General features: G+C 41.8%; 1 protein-coding gene across 1 annotated transcript; it reads right to left on the bottom strand.

Moving 5' to 3' along the window:
• Positions 1 to 9,529: 9,529 nt before the first annotated feature.
• taf1a (TATA box binding protein (TBP)-associated factor, RNA polymerase I, A) lies at positions 9,530 to 14,892 on the bottom strand. The gene is made up of 11 exons (XM_037085602.1): positions 14,635 to 14,892; positions 14,002 to 14,160; positions 13,493 to 13,656; positions 13,115 to 13,228; positions 12,812 to 13,010; positions 12,465 to 12,586; positions 12,008 to 12,166; positions 11,692 to 11,758; positions 11,281 to 11,404; positions 11,021 to 11,175; positions 9,530 to 10,498 (listed from the first exon to the last, which is right to left on the bottom strand). Exons 2-11 carry the CDS (start codon positions 14,117 to 14,119, stop codon positions 10,470 to 10,472), a joined length of 1,251 nt encoding a protein of 416 aa, XP_036941497.1. The 5' UTR covers positions 14,120 to 14,160; positions 14,635 to 14,892; the 3' UTR covers positions 9,530 to 10,469.
• Between the last annotated feature and the right edge of the window lie 1,096 nt (positions 14,893 to 15,988).

The raw sequence follows: 15,988 nt of genomic DNA, 5'->3' as shown, positions 1-15,988 counted from the left end.
TGGTCCCTTTAATTCCAAAGTTCTGTTTACTAAGGGACTGATCCAAAATACCAGACATATCCAAGTGTTGACTGTTATTATTGTGGGTATAATAACTGAGTTATTTTAAGACACTGGAAGGACATAATGGCCCCAGAACTGAATAATGGGTTTGTGCAATGGTGGAAACAGCAACTTATAAATGTAGGCGCAGTCAGAGGAAGGGGTGTCTGTCTAGGACCAGTCCCGAGCTTACTTACATTAGAATAGAAAAATAGGTCCTGGATAAATATCAGCCTCCTCTGTAACCATGTGGTCCTGTAGACCAGGCCTATCAAACTACTTTTTTAGAATGGCCAAAAAAATTAACATTCACATTCCCTATGCCTGAGTCACAGTCACCAGGATATGATGTTAGCAGTTAGCGTTTCTGCAAACCGCAGACACGTCCAAGGTTGACCTTTGAAGCATGTAATGTTCACATTAAATGCTTATTAGCTGACTTTCACATCAGGAAGTGGAGGATCACAGCCAACAAGGCGGCCAAACGGGCGACTGCAGCTCAAGTCACACCAGAGGATGTTTCTAAGGTCAGATTTTCATCCGCTTTTGTGGCAGCCCGAAAGCAGCTATTTGCCTCGGGGAGGTCAGACCATCCCCATCCGTGGTCATGGCGACCAGAGCAAGTATTTTAAGCCAAAGCATGATGTTTGCCTCGCTCTCACCAAGTGGTTATTGTGCTTGAACCTAACCAGAGACTGAAACAGAAAATGTATCCTTAGCGAAAAGATACGTGGCTTTCACTGAATAGTGACAGTGTGTTCGTATCACCTATCAACATCTAACCAGCTGTAAATCATTCACTGTTATTGATACAATTCACCATACTTCAGTTATTCTCTTATCTGTAGCCAACATCAGTGATTGCTTGAACCCTCCTGAGAGCACATCACATGACCCGAGCATCTCTGTCCTCCGCTCTTCTCTCCCTTTATCTGAGTCTCCTTGGGAAACTCATGGTGTCCTTTCATGCTCTCTCCCTCCTTGTTCACAGACTGACAAAGTGGAAGCCTACAGTGCAGGAAAAGCTGATGAGTATGCAAACGACTGGAGCAAGAGAGACAAAGCAGAGAGGTAGTAGTGAAGAGTGATATGTGTCATTTGGTGATGTCATGCATCCAAGCGTCCAGGGTGACAGCGGCGGTGGTAACAGCCTGAGTCAGAGGATGACATCAACGCTACACGCTGTCAGACAGGTTGTGAAAGGGCTTAGTCCCACGCTCCCATTGTTCTCTGGTTAATGCTGTTATTCAGCCTGCCACCGGCCTTACCATTTGTTAATCTGACCTAACACACAGTTAAACACGGCAGGACAAAGACACACAAACAGCAAATTTAAAGGCCAGCGTGGAGAAGAGGAAAAAAAAAAAAAAAAAAGGCCAGCGGTGAAATGTCAGCCTGTAGTACACCATCGCAGCTTTTTGAATACAAAAGAAGAAGCACACAGTTTTGAGTGAGGTCAGGCAGTGAAAATTCAGCGGTAGACAGATTCAGCGGAGGTTACACAGCTTGAATTGATTAGATCAGTGTTTTTGGCTTCCATATCGTGTGGAGTGAAGTTGAATATGAAGTGCATGAGAACATTTAGATTCATCAGGGGATCGGCCTCATGATGTTCTACAAATCTCCCGTAAAGACCAAAACAGAAGCCTGACTTAACTCCACTGTCGACCAAAGTTTTCCCAAGCCGGTCGTGCTGTGAAGGTGTGAATTTTAGCAAAGGTGTGTGATTTTGCTAACAACAGGGATGATGTCCCCTCACGACCCCCCCTAAAATCTCCCACTGACTGTACTGGATATCGGCAAAACACTCATCGCTTGTAAAAATGCTTGTTGAACAAAGTCATTATATTTCATAATGTGACAACGCTGATGTTAGGGTCAGGTAAGGCACAAAAAACTCTGGATTAGCACTAGGTAAAGGTGATAGTTTGGGTGAAAAACTTTCCCAAGATCTTTCATGGTTCAGGGGTTACAATCTAAATACAACTGTATACCTGCGCATGTATCCACCAGACAGACTCCAGAAAGCAATACATTAATGTCACGTGGAACCTAGTGGGGCCTCAAGCAATGGTTCACGAGTGAACATGGAAAGTTTAGGCCCTGCTTTAGTGCCACTGACAGGTTCAAGGCATCAGAATGTAGCTTAATGAGAGACAGACAAACACATGGTTGGTTTTGATCCTTTCATATGTATTGGGAATATTATGGAAAATTAAGATAAGATAAAGATGTGGGTTTAATCAGTGTTTTGAGCTAAATCAGCATGATAACATTCTCAAAGTGACTGCTAAGGTGCTGGTGATTAGCAGGTTTGCCTACATTGCCTAAATGCTTGATAGCACAGCTGAGAATGTTGATAAAAACCAAAGTAGTTTGTCCTGAGGACGACGCCAGGTGAGCTGTTATTGAGACATTTATCTATAAACCAAGAATATGAACCAAGTCACTAGGATTCATCCATACAAGAATTCAGACACAGACCAACATTTCCATTCACAGACTGTCATGATGCATCCAAATGCCTGGGGGATCTGGATGACAAAGACCCTCCCGGCTTTAATGCATTATTTCTACAGTTTGTTTATAAAATGGTTAAAAGCTCCTTCACTAATGCATTTAATAACCTGCTCCCCTTTAGGCATTACGCATCCAGATGACACATTTTACCTGGTGTCAGAGTCGTATCATGCTGAAAAGTTCAGCCACATTATCTCCCCCCACAGCCATCCAGACACAGAGGGGCTGAGAGGAAGTGGCGATTGAGAGGCGGATGAGTAAAAGCGGAAATGTAGAGACAGACAGACAGAGAGACAGAGAGACAGTGAGACAGGCCACGCTCTCCAGCTCCCACATTCATTTAAAATGCACCAGGCTTTGTTGTATTTTCCAACCACACAACCGCCCCCCCCACTTTGGAGACAGACGAGGCTTGTGCGGGGTCGGGTCGGGTCGAGTTCAGTGTTTGTTCGTTGCTCACTGTACTTGCAATTACAGATAAGCAAGGACAACATGAGTCAGGATGCTTAAATGAGTCAGTGTGATGCACGAAGAGAACAAAAAAAAGCATTTCCAAGAAGTGTCCAACCTACCTGGTATTATACCTGTAGAGATTCTGAGGATCGGACCGAGTGTTGAGGGCGATTCATTTACAGACTGATAGGTGAGCGGGTGGGTGTGCCGGGTGGATGAGATCATCATGATGATATCTCCTCAAAAATGGCATAAATATCCATTATGTTTTCTTCATAGTTCAAAATCTAAGATTACATGTTTACTGAAAAGAGTCATTATCTGCCTCTGTAGTCATAACAGTCAGCAGTGGGACAAGAAAAGGGCATAAATTAAAAGATTACATCATGTGAATCTACAGAAGGAGCCCGTGTGTTGAATAAAAGAAAATTAGATCTTTCAGAGGCTCTATTCACACACATGCTGCTCAACATAACAAATAATAACCTGTAGAAGAGGGGAAAAAGACATTACATCAGGTACTGGCAGTGTGATGCAGGTGGTTGGAGTGCCTCCTGCAGGGAAAGGTTTTAATAACCCTGTTGCATAAGAAAACTAGTTAATCAAAGTACTTTTACCTACAAACAGCACTAAGGATAAGTGTTTTAGTACCTTTATTTACTGTAAATGTGTTGCATCGTCACATTAAACTGCACATCACTGTTCACCGCCTCATGTTATTCAAAAGGAAGCTCTCAGTCCTGCTGTGTGTTTAGCTCCGTTAGCTGCTAGCTCCAAAACAAACAAAGAAAACCGCAAGCCTCTGCTCCCACTGACTGCTAACTACTTCTTCTCTCCTATTAATTTTAACATGGACTTGCCGCTCACAATGTAGCAGGAAAAATTAGGTTGTTAGTGGGTTTACTGCACCCTCTCTGATTGTAACGCTTTATATTTTTGCGGCTCGCGCGCCGAGTAGCCGTAATAGTATGGCGAGATGAGCTCCATAGCGGTCAGCGCTCATTTCAGTCTCTTCCGAGTCTTTTATTTCTAGATGAGTTTGCTTCTCCAGTACTCTTCTCGGGTCATCAGCTCAGCCTGGATGACGTCACCCGAGTCCGACAGTCTGCCAGATGTCCTGTGCCCCACCCATATGTGGCCCTAGGGTACACTGATAGCTCAAGTGATGCTGCCCAATATTAGTAGATGAGAGTGGCGAGTGATCCAAAAAAAAAAAACCTAAAAATGTTGCAGGTCAGACAACCAAAACACTTTTATATGCAATTACATGCTTCAGTATGCGATTTAAAACTTTCCACGTGGTTTGATGATGACCTCTGGAGAGAGCCAGGACAGCAGAGGCTCAGTGACCCCATGATCTTTGACTCGAGAAGGAGCGTGACGTGTCTTTGTTGAAATATTCACTTCCAGATGCAACATTTCAGCCTGAGTCAAACCATCCGAAATACTGTCAAGACACACCAAGACAAAGCGGTTATCTGTGGATTGTGTCTCTGCTGTCTTGCTCGTCTTAATAATTGATGTCTGCTGCGAATTCTGTTGTGCTTCTTCCTTCAACTTTCAGATCAGTCTTTTTTTTTTTTTTTTTTCCTACACTTGTGCTGCAGTTGGCTGGCCTCCACGGAGCTTGAAGGAAAGTCACAACATTTGGATTGCCACTTATCACACTCAGGCACGCAAGAAATTAAACCTCCATAGCCTCAGGTGAATGCTCTGTTGGTCAGGGGCACTTTGCATTTTCGGAGTCATTACATTGCTGTTCTGCTCTGCTTGTCCTCTGCTCAGAGCGTGTGTGGTTGGGGGGGGCAACAGTGGTTGTCCGTGCAACTGCATGCATGAGCAACGTTTCAGGAACGAGTCCCGAGTAATTATCCTGTTCCAAGGATTGTCCGGTCCCCCAGTGAAGACATGAGATCACACGCAAATATATGTAGAGAAGGATGAGCTGTTCATTCCCGGGCCAAGATTTTATTCCACGCTGGGTAAGTGGAGCAATCTTAGAAGTCAAGAGGATCAGTTTGTGTTCGTCAGCCTGATCTTTTTCTCACAGTCGCTGCACAGCAGAGAAAGCTCCTGGTCTCGGCACACACAGAGCCGAGCGCCGTCTCCCCAGAAATCAGCTCACAGTCTTTACTCTCCTAATACATTATTGAAAGCTGTTTTTTGCGGCTGCACTCCAAGAACAAAGGTATTGCAGTTGTCACTTTCAACTTCACAGACAGAACTGGGGGGATATTTTTGGGAGTCTTTTTTTTTCACGTTGCTTCTTTCCTCTCCCTCAAGTTCCCCAACATTTGACTCCCCTCGAGCAGTTTTTGTCTCGTAGCATCTGCCAGCATCACGAGTGTGTCGAAAGCCTTTTGTCATCAGGCTGCTCGGAAGGGCCATCGTGGGTTTGGAGCACGCCCCGTTATAAGTTCTAAACCGGCCATTTTGCACCAAAGCAATCGTAACAAATATGGGACTACGAAGATTGCATACTTACGCAAGAGTCCTCCAGTCCCCTTTGAGTCAATCAAGACTAATTCAATATCAAACTTGATATGATGGTGACTCATCCTGCACTAAGGGATGTGTATCAAGTTTTTGGTACAATAAATGTTTTCTTTACTTCATAATGCTGCCAGGGTATAAAAAGAAGAAAGTGTTGCTCATGACTGGGCCTGATCACTGAAACTGGGTCATGTTGCTGCCTGTGTTCACAGGAAACGCGTAACTACAGCTACTACTACCATTCAGTTAGCTGTTTCATGGGGAATTAAATGTTATGCCATCCACCCAACAATCAGTCCTCAACTTTAAATGGTGAGTGTGTGACACAGAGCTAAGGCTAAGACCTCACCGATTACTGTACGAAAACATAAATGTATAACTTTTTTCACTGATGTGCTTGAAAGGTGGATCATACTCTATGGAGACTGTTTTGCGGGTTTTCTCTTTGCCTTAACCCGCGGAGTTATTTATGGAGTTTCCTGATGAACAGATGGCTTTGCTTAATGCCAAAGTAGCTGCTAACGCACAAATTCGGAGAACAACTGCGGCCAGTTTGACAACAGGGGATCTCGTTCCGAGGTGGTTTATGGTGTTTAGCTGCTGTTAGCTGCTCGTTTAGTCATGCATGTTACCATTAGCGCTCCTATTAGGTGACTAATGTTTGGCTCCGAGTTACCAGGAGTTAAACCCGGCACCGTTGTCAAATTGGCAGCCTATTAATTACTTTTTATCGGCCATATGTGAGCGGATAGTAACGTGACATGAAAAACGAGAGCTTCCTCATGTCTCTGTCTGTTGCCTCTATAGGTGTTTGGACGATTTCTTTGGAAGAAGTCATTTACTGGACTGTGGATTTCTCTATGAAGGACTCCAGTCAGATTTCCCGTGACAGCCCAAAGGATGTGACTTTATGCTTGGTCTCGAGGGCCTCGTCTCAGTGCCTCTCTCTGCTAACAGAGGACAACAGCGGCTACCGTTAGTTTAGAAATGGATTCATAGAACTTTACATGAGGACAGTGAAAAAAAAAAAACATGGATTCGTCCCTTTAACCCAATCCACGCCAAAAGTTAACGGGTGTCCTTTCTGGGCCGAGACAGATCTTCCATCCCAGTTTTGTGAAAATTTGTTCAGCGTTTTTTGTGTAATCCTGCTGACGAACCAACCAACCAACAGACACGTTAGTTATGATAAGAAGCAGACTTTTTCTCCGCATTTATTTTTCATTTGATCTTCAGTTGCATTTTGACGGTTCGGACTTCAGCCCTGCTCGTAAAACTCAGCGCTGGCAAACACATCAGTATGTTAAGTCCAAATTGCATGGCTGAATTATCACGCCTCCCCCCTCCATCCAACTCTCAAACCACACCAGACTTCAAATGTCTTGCAGAGTTACTGAGATGTTACACTGTCACTGTGCAAGTCTGGATTTTAGGTTACAAATCCTCAGAGCCCCGCGGACCAACCAAGCGAACCCTGAGTCACCAGCTGCATTGTGTGTGTGTGTGTGTGTGTGTGTGTGTGTGTGTGTGTGTGTGTGTGTGCGCACTAGGAGAGGAGGGAGCGAGTCTATAAGAAAAAGGAAAACTCAATTAGTGTCAGCCTCACACAACAAAGCAACATCCAGCGTCTTTTCTACGCCAGGCACAAAATTAAAACATCTCTCCCTACATGATTTGTTTGTTTTTTTTCCTCTCCGCGGTGAATAGATTCAACAATTATTATGCCTGTCAGTTCACAGCAGGGTCAGGACGAAGACGTCAGGTAATTTCTCCCTGAGCTGGAGGAGGCACAAAAAGGGGCCTGTTAGAGTCGTCAGATGAGCTACAGAGAAGGGATGTGTTTAGTTTTTCACTTGATAGATTTTACAGTAACTGTATGTCTTAACAACCTTGGGGTGCATTCCCAGATGAACATACATCATTGCTTTTCGTCTCAGACTGAACGCTGACCAAGCTGGTGGAACCAGTGGAGCTGCTCAGGGGCCAGTTGCACTACTGGATGTACTCAGCAGGTGGAAATTGTTTAACACTCCCTCCACCTGTTATTATTCTCCCAGACTGGTACAGTAAAAACAAGTTACATAACGGTTACATCAAATATATCATTTTGAGAGAAAGAGCTAGTGGCTGTGTGCTTGGTTGCATTTCCTGTGATTCGTGTTTGTACGATGCTAAATTTGATGCTGATTTTAAGGCAGAAAGCTGTCAGATATGGCAAGACTGTTTCGGAAAATTGAAAGAAATGAAGAAAGGTTATCATCAGAGTGAGAACAGACAACAGGGCTGATGTTATTTCAAAGACATCTATGCAGCGTGCTCAAGAGATATCTACTGAATCTACCAGAATGCTAACCAGCTAGCCCCAACCTGTCCTGTTAGCTTAACAAATAACCAAGATAAACTCATAAAATATCTAGAAAAAGAAATCGTTTTTCTTACCAAACAAAAAATAATAGCCATATTGGATATGTGTATTCTCTGATTTCAATTTTCTCTCTGTCACGGAACTAAAACAAGTCAAACTGCATCGTTAACTTGAAGAAATTCACCAGTCTACAATGTAAAGCACCAAAAATGTTCAGTGGGTAACCACTTAAACAGGTATTTTTTAAGGTGGGCCTTCTTGTAGATGGCTAAAATACGTCACCCTGTCGGCCCCATTTAGCAGTACAATGCTCAGCTTCCCTGTCGGTGCTACGCACTGCTTCTCCGCACAGGGGGAGAGCTGACGGTCATCTGCTGCCGGTGACACACTGACCAGACATGAGTACCTCACACAACCCCACATCAGAGGACCCGAACTATCCCTTTAATTGGAACAAAGAAAATTTCATAATTTTACACCAATCCAAGCCTCATTTGATTGACCTCTTATTCTTGTCAGATCAGACTTCACAGGTGCAATATGTGACTTTTTCTGTAATCGTTTTAGTTATACACCCTGTCGACCATAACTCAAAATACAAGCTTATGCTTTTATGTTGAAATACAAATGTTAACGTGGGGATTTTGAGCGCGTCTAAAGCTTGAAAATTGCTATTCCATGTATGAAGAGCTCTCTCTCTCTCTCTCTGTTCATTTATATGCCTGCAGAAAAGTTGCATAGCGCACCATTAAGGTGCATCTGATGACGTACGAAATTGGAAAATGGGCTTGACCGAGCACACATGGACACCACAGGAACCAAAGCTGCAGTTCTAGTTAAAGCCTTGTTAACAGCGAGGACGCCCTGCCCCAGACTCCTGCTGCTGCCTCAGGAGGTGACAATGAGCTGATGGCTGCCTTTTTTTGTCAAGTGTCTTTTTGGATTACATCTACCTCTGAGGTCGCACTGCTCTCGAGGTTTGCCTGAAGATGAATCAAAGCCCAAAGCAAGCCAGATGTTCGTTGACAAATTTGGTGTGAAAACAATCAAACTTATCAAAAATGTAAAATCTCTTGTGATCTGTTGAGAGACAGCCCAAGATGCTCCTTTGTGGAGTGATGTTCAGTTGGACTACGTTAGGAACTGAGGGCCTGACGCAGGTGAATGTCTGGTCAGAAAAAAAAAACAAGCTTGAAGGGCTCAAGATGTCCTTGAGGAACAAAACAAACCCCCAGCAGAGCTGCTCCGTGACAGAAGGAGCAGTGCAATGACTGCTTCAACTGCAAGCATCTGTGTAGGTGATTAAAACATTCAAAGCCCTGAAAAAAAAAAAAAAAAAACCTTCATAAAAGGTCACAACCAGGACACAAAGCAGCGACCAGCTCCTAACTCGATCCTCTTCGCCGCTCCCTGAGTTTTGAATTTTCAAACGACATGTGTTGTGTATTCCCAGATCCCTTCTGCAGCTGCTCCTGTGGTCGGGCAAGTGCTTTGGGCTTTGGTTTATGTAATGACTGCAAAAGAGAAACACACACACACACACACACACACACACACACACACACACACACACACAGAGAGAGAGAGAGAGCACGGCTGAGCGAGTTGCTGCATGGCCAACATTGTGGCAAGCCGAAACAGAATCATTACAAACACTTTCACTTATTAAATTGGCATGCTGCTGGATGCAAGGCTTTATTTCATGGTTCAGTCTGGAGGAGAGTAAGCTCAGCGTTGGAGGGTCAACATCGTGAAACATTTTTAGCACGAAATTTTTTTTTTATCTTTCACAGAACAGGAATAGATAGATGGCATCAAATTATACAAGGTAAAAGGCACACTGAAATGTTCGAACTCGACAGTGATAGATTTAAACTGTGTGGAAAAATTTTAGCACAATAAACTGCAGAAATTGTGATCTTTTAATGCAGGCGTCTCTCAGATTCCGAGGGAAAGCACGAATACTCGAGAAAACATCTCACCATTTCAAAGATAACAGCCAAGACCACCTGTCAGTGCTCGGTCCCACTTCTGCTCATCACGCTGCTTAAAGCGTTCATTTGCGTTCATTTTTTTTTCTCACGTGACATCAGACTCGACAGAAAGAAAAACCCTCGGGTCGTGTGTTGTGTACACTCATTTGTGGCCTTAAAAACGCAGTCAAAGATCAGCTGACTCGGCTTCCATTAAATTTGTTTAGCGAAACCATGAAACCGGCATAAACATTCAGAGCCACACTTAAGTGGTCGTGGCCTCCAGACTGAACGCCACTGAACTAACTACAGAACAACAGCGCCACATGGTGGACCATCCAGTCTGTGCATCTGTGATAAAACTCAGGATGCAACTTACCAAACATGAAGGAACGATTTGTGATAAAGTAAAAAAAAAAATATGGAGCTTCAAGTTTGACCATGGCAACACATACAGCTTTATGTATAAAGTGCATTATTAAAAACTCTATAGAGATCCTCATCGCAACGCCACCGTCGGTTGATTCCTGGCGGAATCTCAGCAGAATCTCTTCATTGTAAGACACAATGTGATGTTGATGTTCTGAGTTGTTCTCTAAAGAAGTTCCTTCTCCACTGGTTTTCTATCCAGCTGAGTACTTCAGCGTGAGGTCTGTAAGAAGAAAGACATCGATGAAATGTGAAGCAACATTACACCGAAGGTGCGATATGTAAGAAATGGCGTCTTGAATCTGACTGAGTCTGAATCAGAATTTTGATTTATTTTTTCCTTCAAAAATTCCTCAAACCAATCATCAAAATAGTTGCTGGTTCATTTAATTGTCGACAACTCATCAATTGTTGCAGCTTTATTGATTTCTCAAGTTCTGTCATTTTCATTAGATTTCAGTGAACAATAACCATGTGGAGTTTTATCTTCAGGCTTCCCTTGAATTGTAAAATGCTGAATACCACAAAATACAATGTTTAACACTTATTTGGCATGATCTTTCTGAAAATTAGCATGTTATGACTGTTAGCAAAGAAATAGTATTACTTGGCAATGTCGTGTCTAAAAATCTCCTGCCGTGTAATTACAGTAACATTCAGGCCTGACTTAAGTAATGGTTCACAGTTACAGTTAACATCCTGATGTCATTTTATACACTTCTGGATGTTTTCTTCATCTTCTTACCTGGGCAAAGGATTTTTGTCAGTGATGCCTTCACTTCCTTGAGCTCCGGGTTCTCCTCAGAGTCTTTACTGGCGTGGAATCTTGTGAAGTGCAGCGCAGGCCACCAGTCTTTTCTTGCAGCCATTTTTTCAGAGACAACATCCTTCCAGTCCTCTCTGATTTAACACACAAATGTGCAGAAAAACAACAATAAATGACACATCAAAAAAAGGCTAACGTGTCCAAAAATAGTTTCAATTTCTCAAACACTGCTCACGTACTGTAACTGTAATTTCTGAATAATGGCTTTTAATCTCTTCCACACGTCCAGGTTGCCTCTCCAGCAGGCAAAGTCCAGCATTTCAAGAATGACTCCTAATGCTTTCTGGTGGTCACTTTTTTTCTCTGTGGAAAACAAAACACAACAATAATGGACATCATGGAACCAAGAAACGTTACACAAAGACATGGATTTAACACATTTTGAGTGTTTTTACCAAAAAAACATAAAAATGAATTTAAATAAAATACAAAAGCCACTAGATGTTTCCAGTTTCAGTCACTTCATCAAACAGAACTCAAATTAAACTTTTTCTCACGTGAATTTGAATTTTTATATCAATAAAAACCTGATAAGATGTAACTTTTAGGCCACATCATAGATATTTAATTTAAATCAAACCTGCTTTTACCTGACTGAAGCAGGAGAGAGCTGTACTCCAACATCAGCTCATGGCTTGGGACCAACACATGAAGGACCTGCAGTGTGAAGAAGAGAAATTTTAAGGACAAGTTTAAACAAAGGTTGTATCATAACTTGTACACAGTTTGACATCATTACACTTTTATATCTGTCTTTAAAATATCAGCAATACACAAACTGAAATACTGTTTACAGTATCAAAGCCCGTAACCCAAACTAGGAACAAGCAATAACTCAATAACGTATACAAGCATGAAAAGATACACTTCATTTTTAGCTACAGTGCTTTTAATAAACAGTTGTACCTTCAGTACTTTAATCAGCTTCTTGTCTGTAGCATTATGCCGCTTTAAGTACTGGTACAGGTAGACATGTGCGTTGGGATTGGGTGGGAAAGTGTCATCATAAGCATAATCATTCAGGACTTTTAAAGCCTCCTCGTGATCCTCGTAGAACTCCAGCATCTGTTAAAATACATCCACGGTTAAACAATAAGGGAGCAGGGACGTTTCACTTGAATTTGGCCTGAAATTCCACAAGAACAAGTCTGACGGAACATTTGATTTGTTGAACAGCAAGATGTATTGCATTTCAGGAACTGGTAGCAATGAAATGAAGGAAGTATAAATCGATTATCAAGATTGCTGCTGATTTTCTTTCAGCTGACTGATTGCTGCAGCTCGAATCTATTCTGTTTCACTGTGTGATATTACTTGTATATGCTTCTTTGATTAAATCAAGCAGCTGGGATTGAGTGCTCACCTCAACATAACTCAGTATGAAGGGATCCCAGACTCCAGGATTTTTCAAAATCTCCTTTAGATTCACGGAGGCCTGTCTGAAGTAGCTGTGCATGTCTTGGTTGTCACCAGTGTCATGATGATCTGAGAACAGAAGGACTAGTTTACTCTGCGTTTGAGACAAAAATATTCCATCGCACCAGTGGGCATTTAGTCAAAAGTCTCTAAAACTTTTTTTTTTATATGAGTAGTTGCTTTGTCTGATCACAAGGTGGCAGTATGAGATCACAGAGGAGCTTGCAGCATGTCTTGGTAATGGATATAAATGAATAATAGATGCTTTGGTTGTCAAGAAGTGTCTCATATTACCAGTTTTGGAGTGTGTGAACTTTTTGTCACACCAGATGATGTAATCCAGTAAACTCCTGTAGGCCTGGATCAGTTTAGTGTTCTGATACTGAGCTGCTGACTCCTTCCCATGCCTCCAACTCTCAGCAACAGACAGCTGATGCTTTGCATCCTCGATGTGGCCGTTGAGCATCAGGTGGAATGAATGTTCCAGACAGATCTACAGACGCAAAGCGACACGTCTCAAATGTGTTGAAGTAATGTAAAAATAAAGTAATTCAACATGGCAGTGCACTATGTCGTCAGGTCTACCAGCCAACATACCATCAGGTAATGTTTAACTCCAGAGTGTTTCATTCGTTCATAGATGTTGTTGTAGTCTTCCAGCCTTGAGTTTGGGTGATGGTGAAGGATCTCAGTGCTGATTCTCCAAATAAGCTGGGTTGGAAGTTGCAAAAAGAGATTTAATATCAAGATGATTTATCAGATTGTTTAGCTAACCAATACTTTATTCATTAAAAGGACTCAAATTGTTTGCAATCTCTGCAAAGCTATTTTGCCTGGAGTACTGTAAAATGTTAACCATTATGTTTTTAGAAAAAGGGCTCTTGTGGCAGTAACTGGACTGTTACATTAAAAATAGTGTCTCTATCCCAGTCTGCATGATACAAAACAGATTAACACAGACAAAACCAAATCTACCTCTTTAGACTGCTGAACTGCGCTGTGGGTCGTGTTCTCTAACATTTGCGGGTAACACGCCATGTACTCCGCTGCCTCTTGCCATCTATGATGCAGCAGGGCGTCTCTGATCTGCTCCAGACAGCCTCGCGTACTCCGGTGAAACCCGGTTTCCTTCAGTGTCTCTAAAGATAAAAATCAAAACAATAATTTGATGACATAAATTGCATTTGTCATAAACATTATTACCTATAGGCACAAAGTGATGTGGGACTTTTAATGGTGATATCAATATGGATATTTAAAAGGGTAAAAAATGACCGATGGACCTTTTTTACTGAAGCACATAACAGAAAGGAACATTTTCAAAAAGGATCCTATAAATTGTGACTACTTTGCACCAAGGTCTCTTGAAAAATGTACAGAGATATCGTTATATATCTTCAATAGGTTAATGTAAGCAGATCAGTCCCTCTTAAAAGGGTTCTACATGTAAGTAGAGCAACGTATGTAAGTACTGTACAACTCACCTTCACAAATGGGATTAACCAGAGGGAGCTTTGACTTCTTAATTCCTATTGAAGAGTTGTCATCAGAGGAATCCTCTAAGTCGTCGAGAGGCCTGAGCTCTTTTTCCAAGTCATCCATTATCAGCCACAGAGACTCAGCTGAGATAGCTGCCTTTTCTCCTGCGGTGTAAAAAGATATTCGCGTCAGTGAGCGACTTACTAACAAGACGTAAATATTCCCCAGCCTCAAGCACCATGAATCATGAATGTTTAACTGTTGCTTTATCAATCATTTAAAGTCCAAGCTGATGTTTTCAGATTGCTTTTCTGTATGACCAACAATCAACTAACCACTTAATCGATGTATCATTCATAGTGTGGAGTTCATTAAGGTGTAATAGCACACTGACACACAATGAAAGACCAGTGGCAGCGTTTTAGTAGTCAGTTAACAGTAACTTCATTCTACATTTGTAAAGGTGTTTTATTTGAGGCCAACTCACGAACTAATAGCTTTGTTAGCAAAGTGTTGAATAAACGTTCCCCCCGACAAACTATCCCTAATAAATCAACTACACCAAGATGACGTGTATTTCGACAGGAAAGACATATGCAAACTTATCTCGGGTAAAATAAGTGCAGCTCAGTTCCTACCTGCTGAGGGGTAACGCCACTCAGATATCACTGGAAGTAAACAATGTGCAGCTGCTAACCAACGGCTAAGCTAACCTGCAACGGGAAGCTAACACTCAAGTCCAACACGAGGTGCCGATTCAGACTTCGAATATCTGTTATTCTTGCGAAAAAAGACAGTTATAGAGCTGTTTCTTGTATTGAAGACTGGTGGCAGGTCCACATGTAGAAAGCTATTCAATACAGTAGCAAGGGAAGTAGAGAAGAAAGCTACACGATTATTGGTTATTATGACCGGAAGAGGCGGGACACATTCTTCTTCGTCTTCTTCTTCTTCCTCTTCTTCTTCTTCTTCTTCCAGAGGCCAGTGCTATCTATCTATCTATCTATCTATCTATCTATCTATCTATCTATCTATCTATCTATCTATCTATCCAGTATCCAGACTGAATGTAATTGTTTATTGGCAAAATATATTTTTCAAAGGACACTAGTTACTATTTTCTATTGAGTATGATAACATTTGCTGCCCAAAAACATTATTTCTCAGGGTGGATGGATAATACGCCACCTGCAATTGATAGCTGGCACAAACTGATGTTTGAGGTAATACCAATGGAATATCTAACATACAGATTTAAATGTAAAATGGATATTGTTTTTAAAGACACTCTACTTTAGATGTACTGTTTAAAATACTGACAACTATTATGTTGAAAGGAGAGCTGTATGGCAACAAAGAAAATTTTTAGGGTGTGAGATGGATAGTACTAGTATTTGTTATTCAAATGTATAATTTCTTATTTTGTCTTCTCTGTCTTTAGATGTTATTTTGTTGAAAACTGCCAACTGTAATGGGACTTAGCTTTTCCTTATCCATGTGTGCATGGAGACTGTGATAATGTGGCTGTTGTTTGTTGTGTTGTGGTTATTTGTCTTTATGTTGAAAAGCATAATAAAGATACCCTGAGATAAGACATTTATTTCCTTATTTTTTTTGTAATTCTCCTTTCTGCTTTCTCTGGCTGTTAGGTGGAATTATTAAGTATTGTGTTTTTTGTTTGTCTTATTTGTTATTGTTGTTGTTAACAATAAACATCTTAATCTTCGACTGTCTTGAGTCTAAACTACACATGGGCGCTGGGGATGATTTATGACATTAAGATGCACCAGTTTAAATGTAATAAGTGAATAGTCATAGACATGTTGTATATAACAAGGAACCCAGTTTCTCACTCTCACAAACCCAGTGTTGTGCATAATGCCTGGATGTGTGTTGGATCCATCAGCGTTGAGGCAGATAGTTTCTCTGTCACTGCATCTATCTGGCATATTGTTTCCCACAGTCCCTTGAAGCAGCCTGATCCCTGCTGCT

This window comes from Acanthopagrus latus, chromosome 22, assembly GCF_904848185.1.
Source record: "Acanthopagrus latus isolate v.2019 chromosome 22, fAcaLat1.1, whole genome shotgun sequence".
Lineage (NCBI taxonomy): Eukaryota > Metazoa > Chordata > Actinopteri > Spariformes > Sparidae > Acanthopagrus > Acanthopagrus latus.
The sequence above is the reverse complement of the archived record's forward strand: the minus strand, read 5'-3'. Positions and strand labels throughout refer to the sequence as shown.

What these genes read in the sequence shown, in the direction of transcription:
- taf1a (XM_037085602.1), bottom strand. Translation starts at nt 14,119, where the DNA reads ATGGATGACTTGGAAAAAGAGCTCAGGCCTCTCGACGACTTAGAGGAT. An exon ending in GAGTTAAACATTACCTGATG is followed by an intron (nt 13,011 to 13,114) that starts GTATGTTGGCTG and finishes TTGCGTCTGTAG; the next exon opens with ATCTGTCTGGAACATTCATT. An exon ending in CTCTCTCCTGCTTCAGTCAG is followed by an intron (nt 11,405 to 11,691) that starts GTAAAAGCAGGT and finishes TGTTTTCCACAG; the next exon opens with AGAAAAAAAGTGACCACCAG.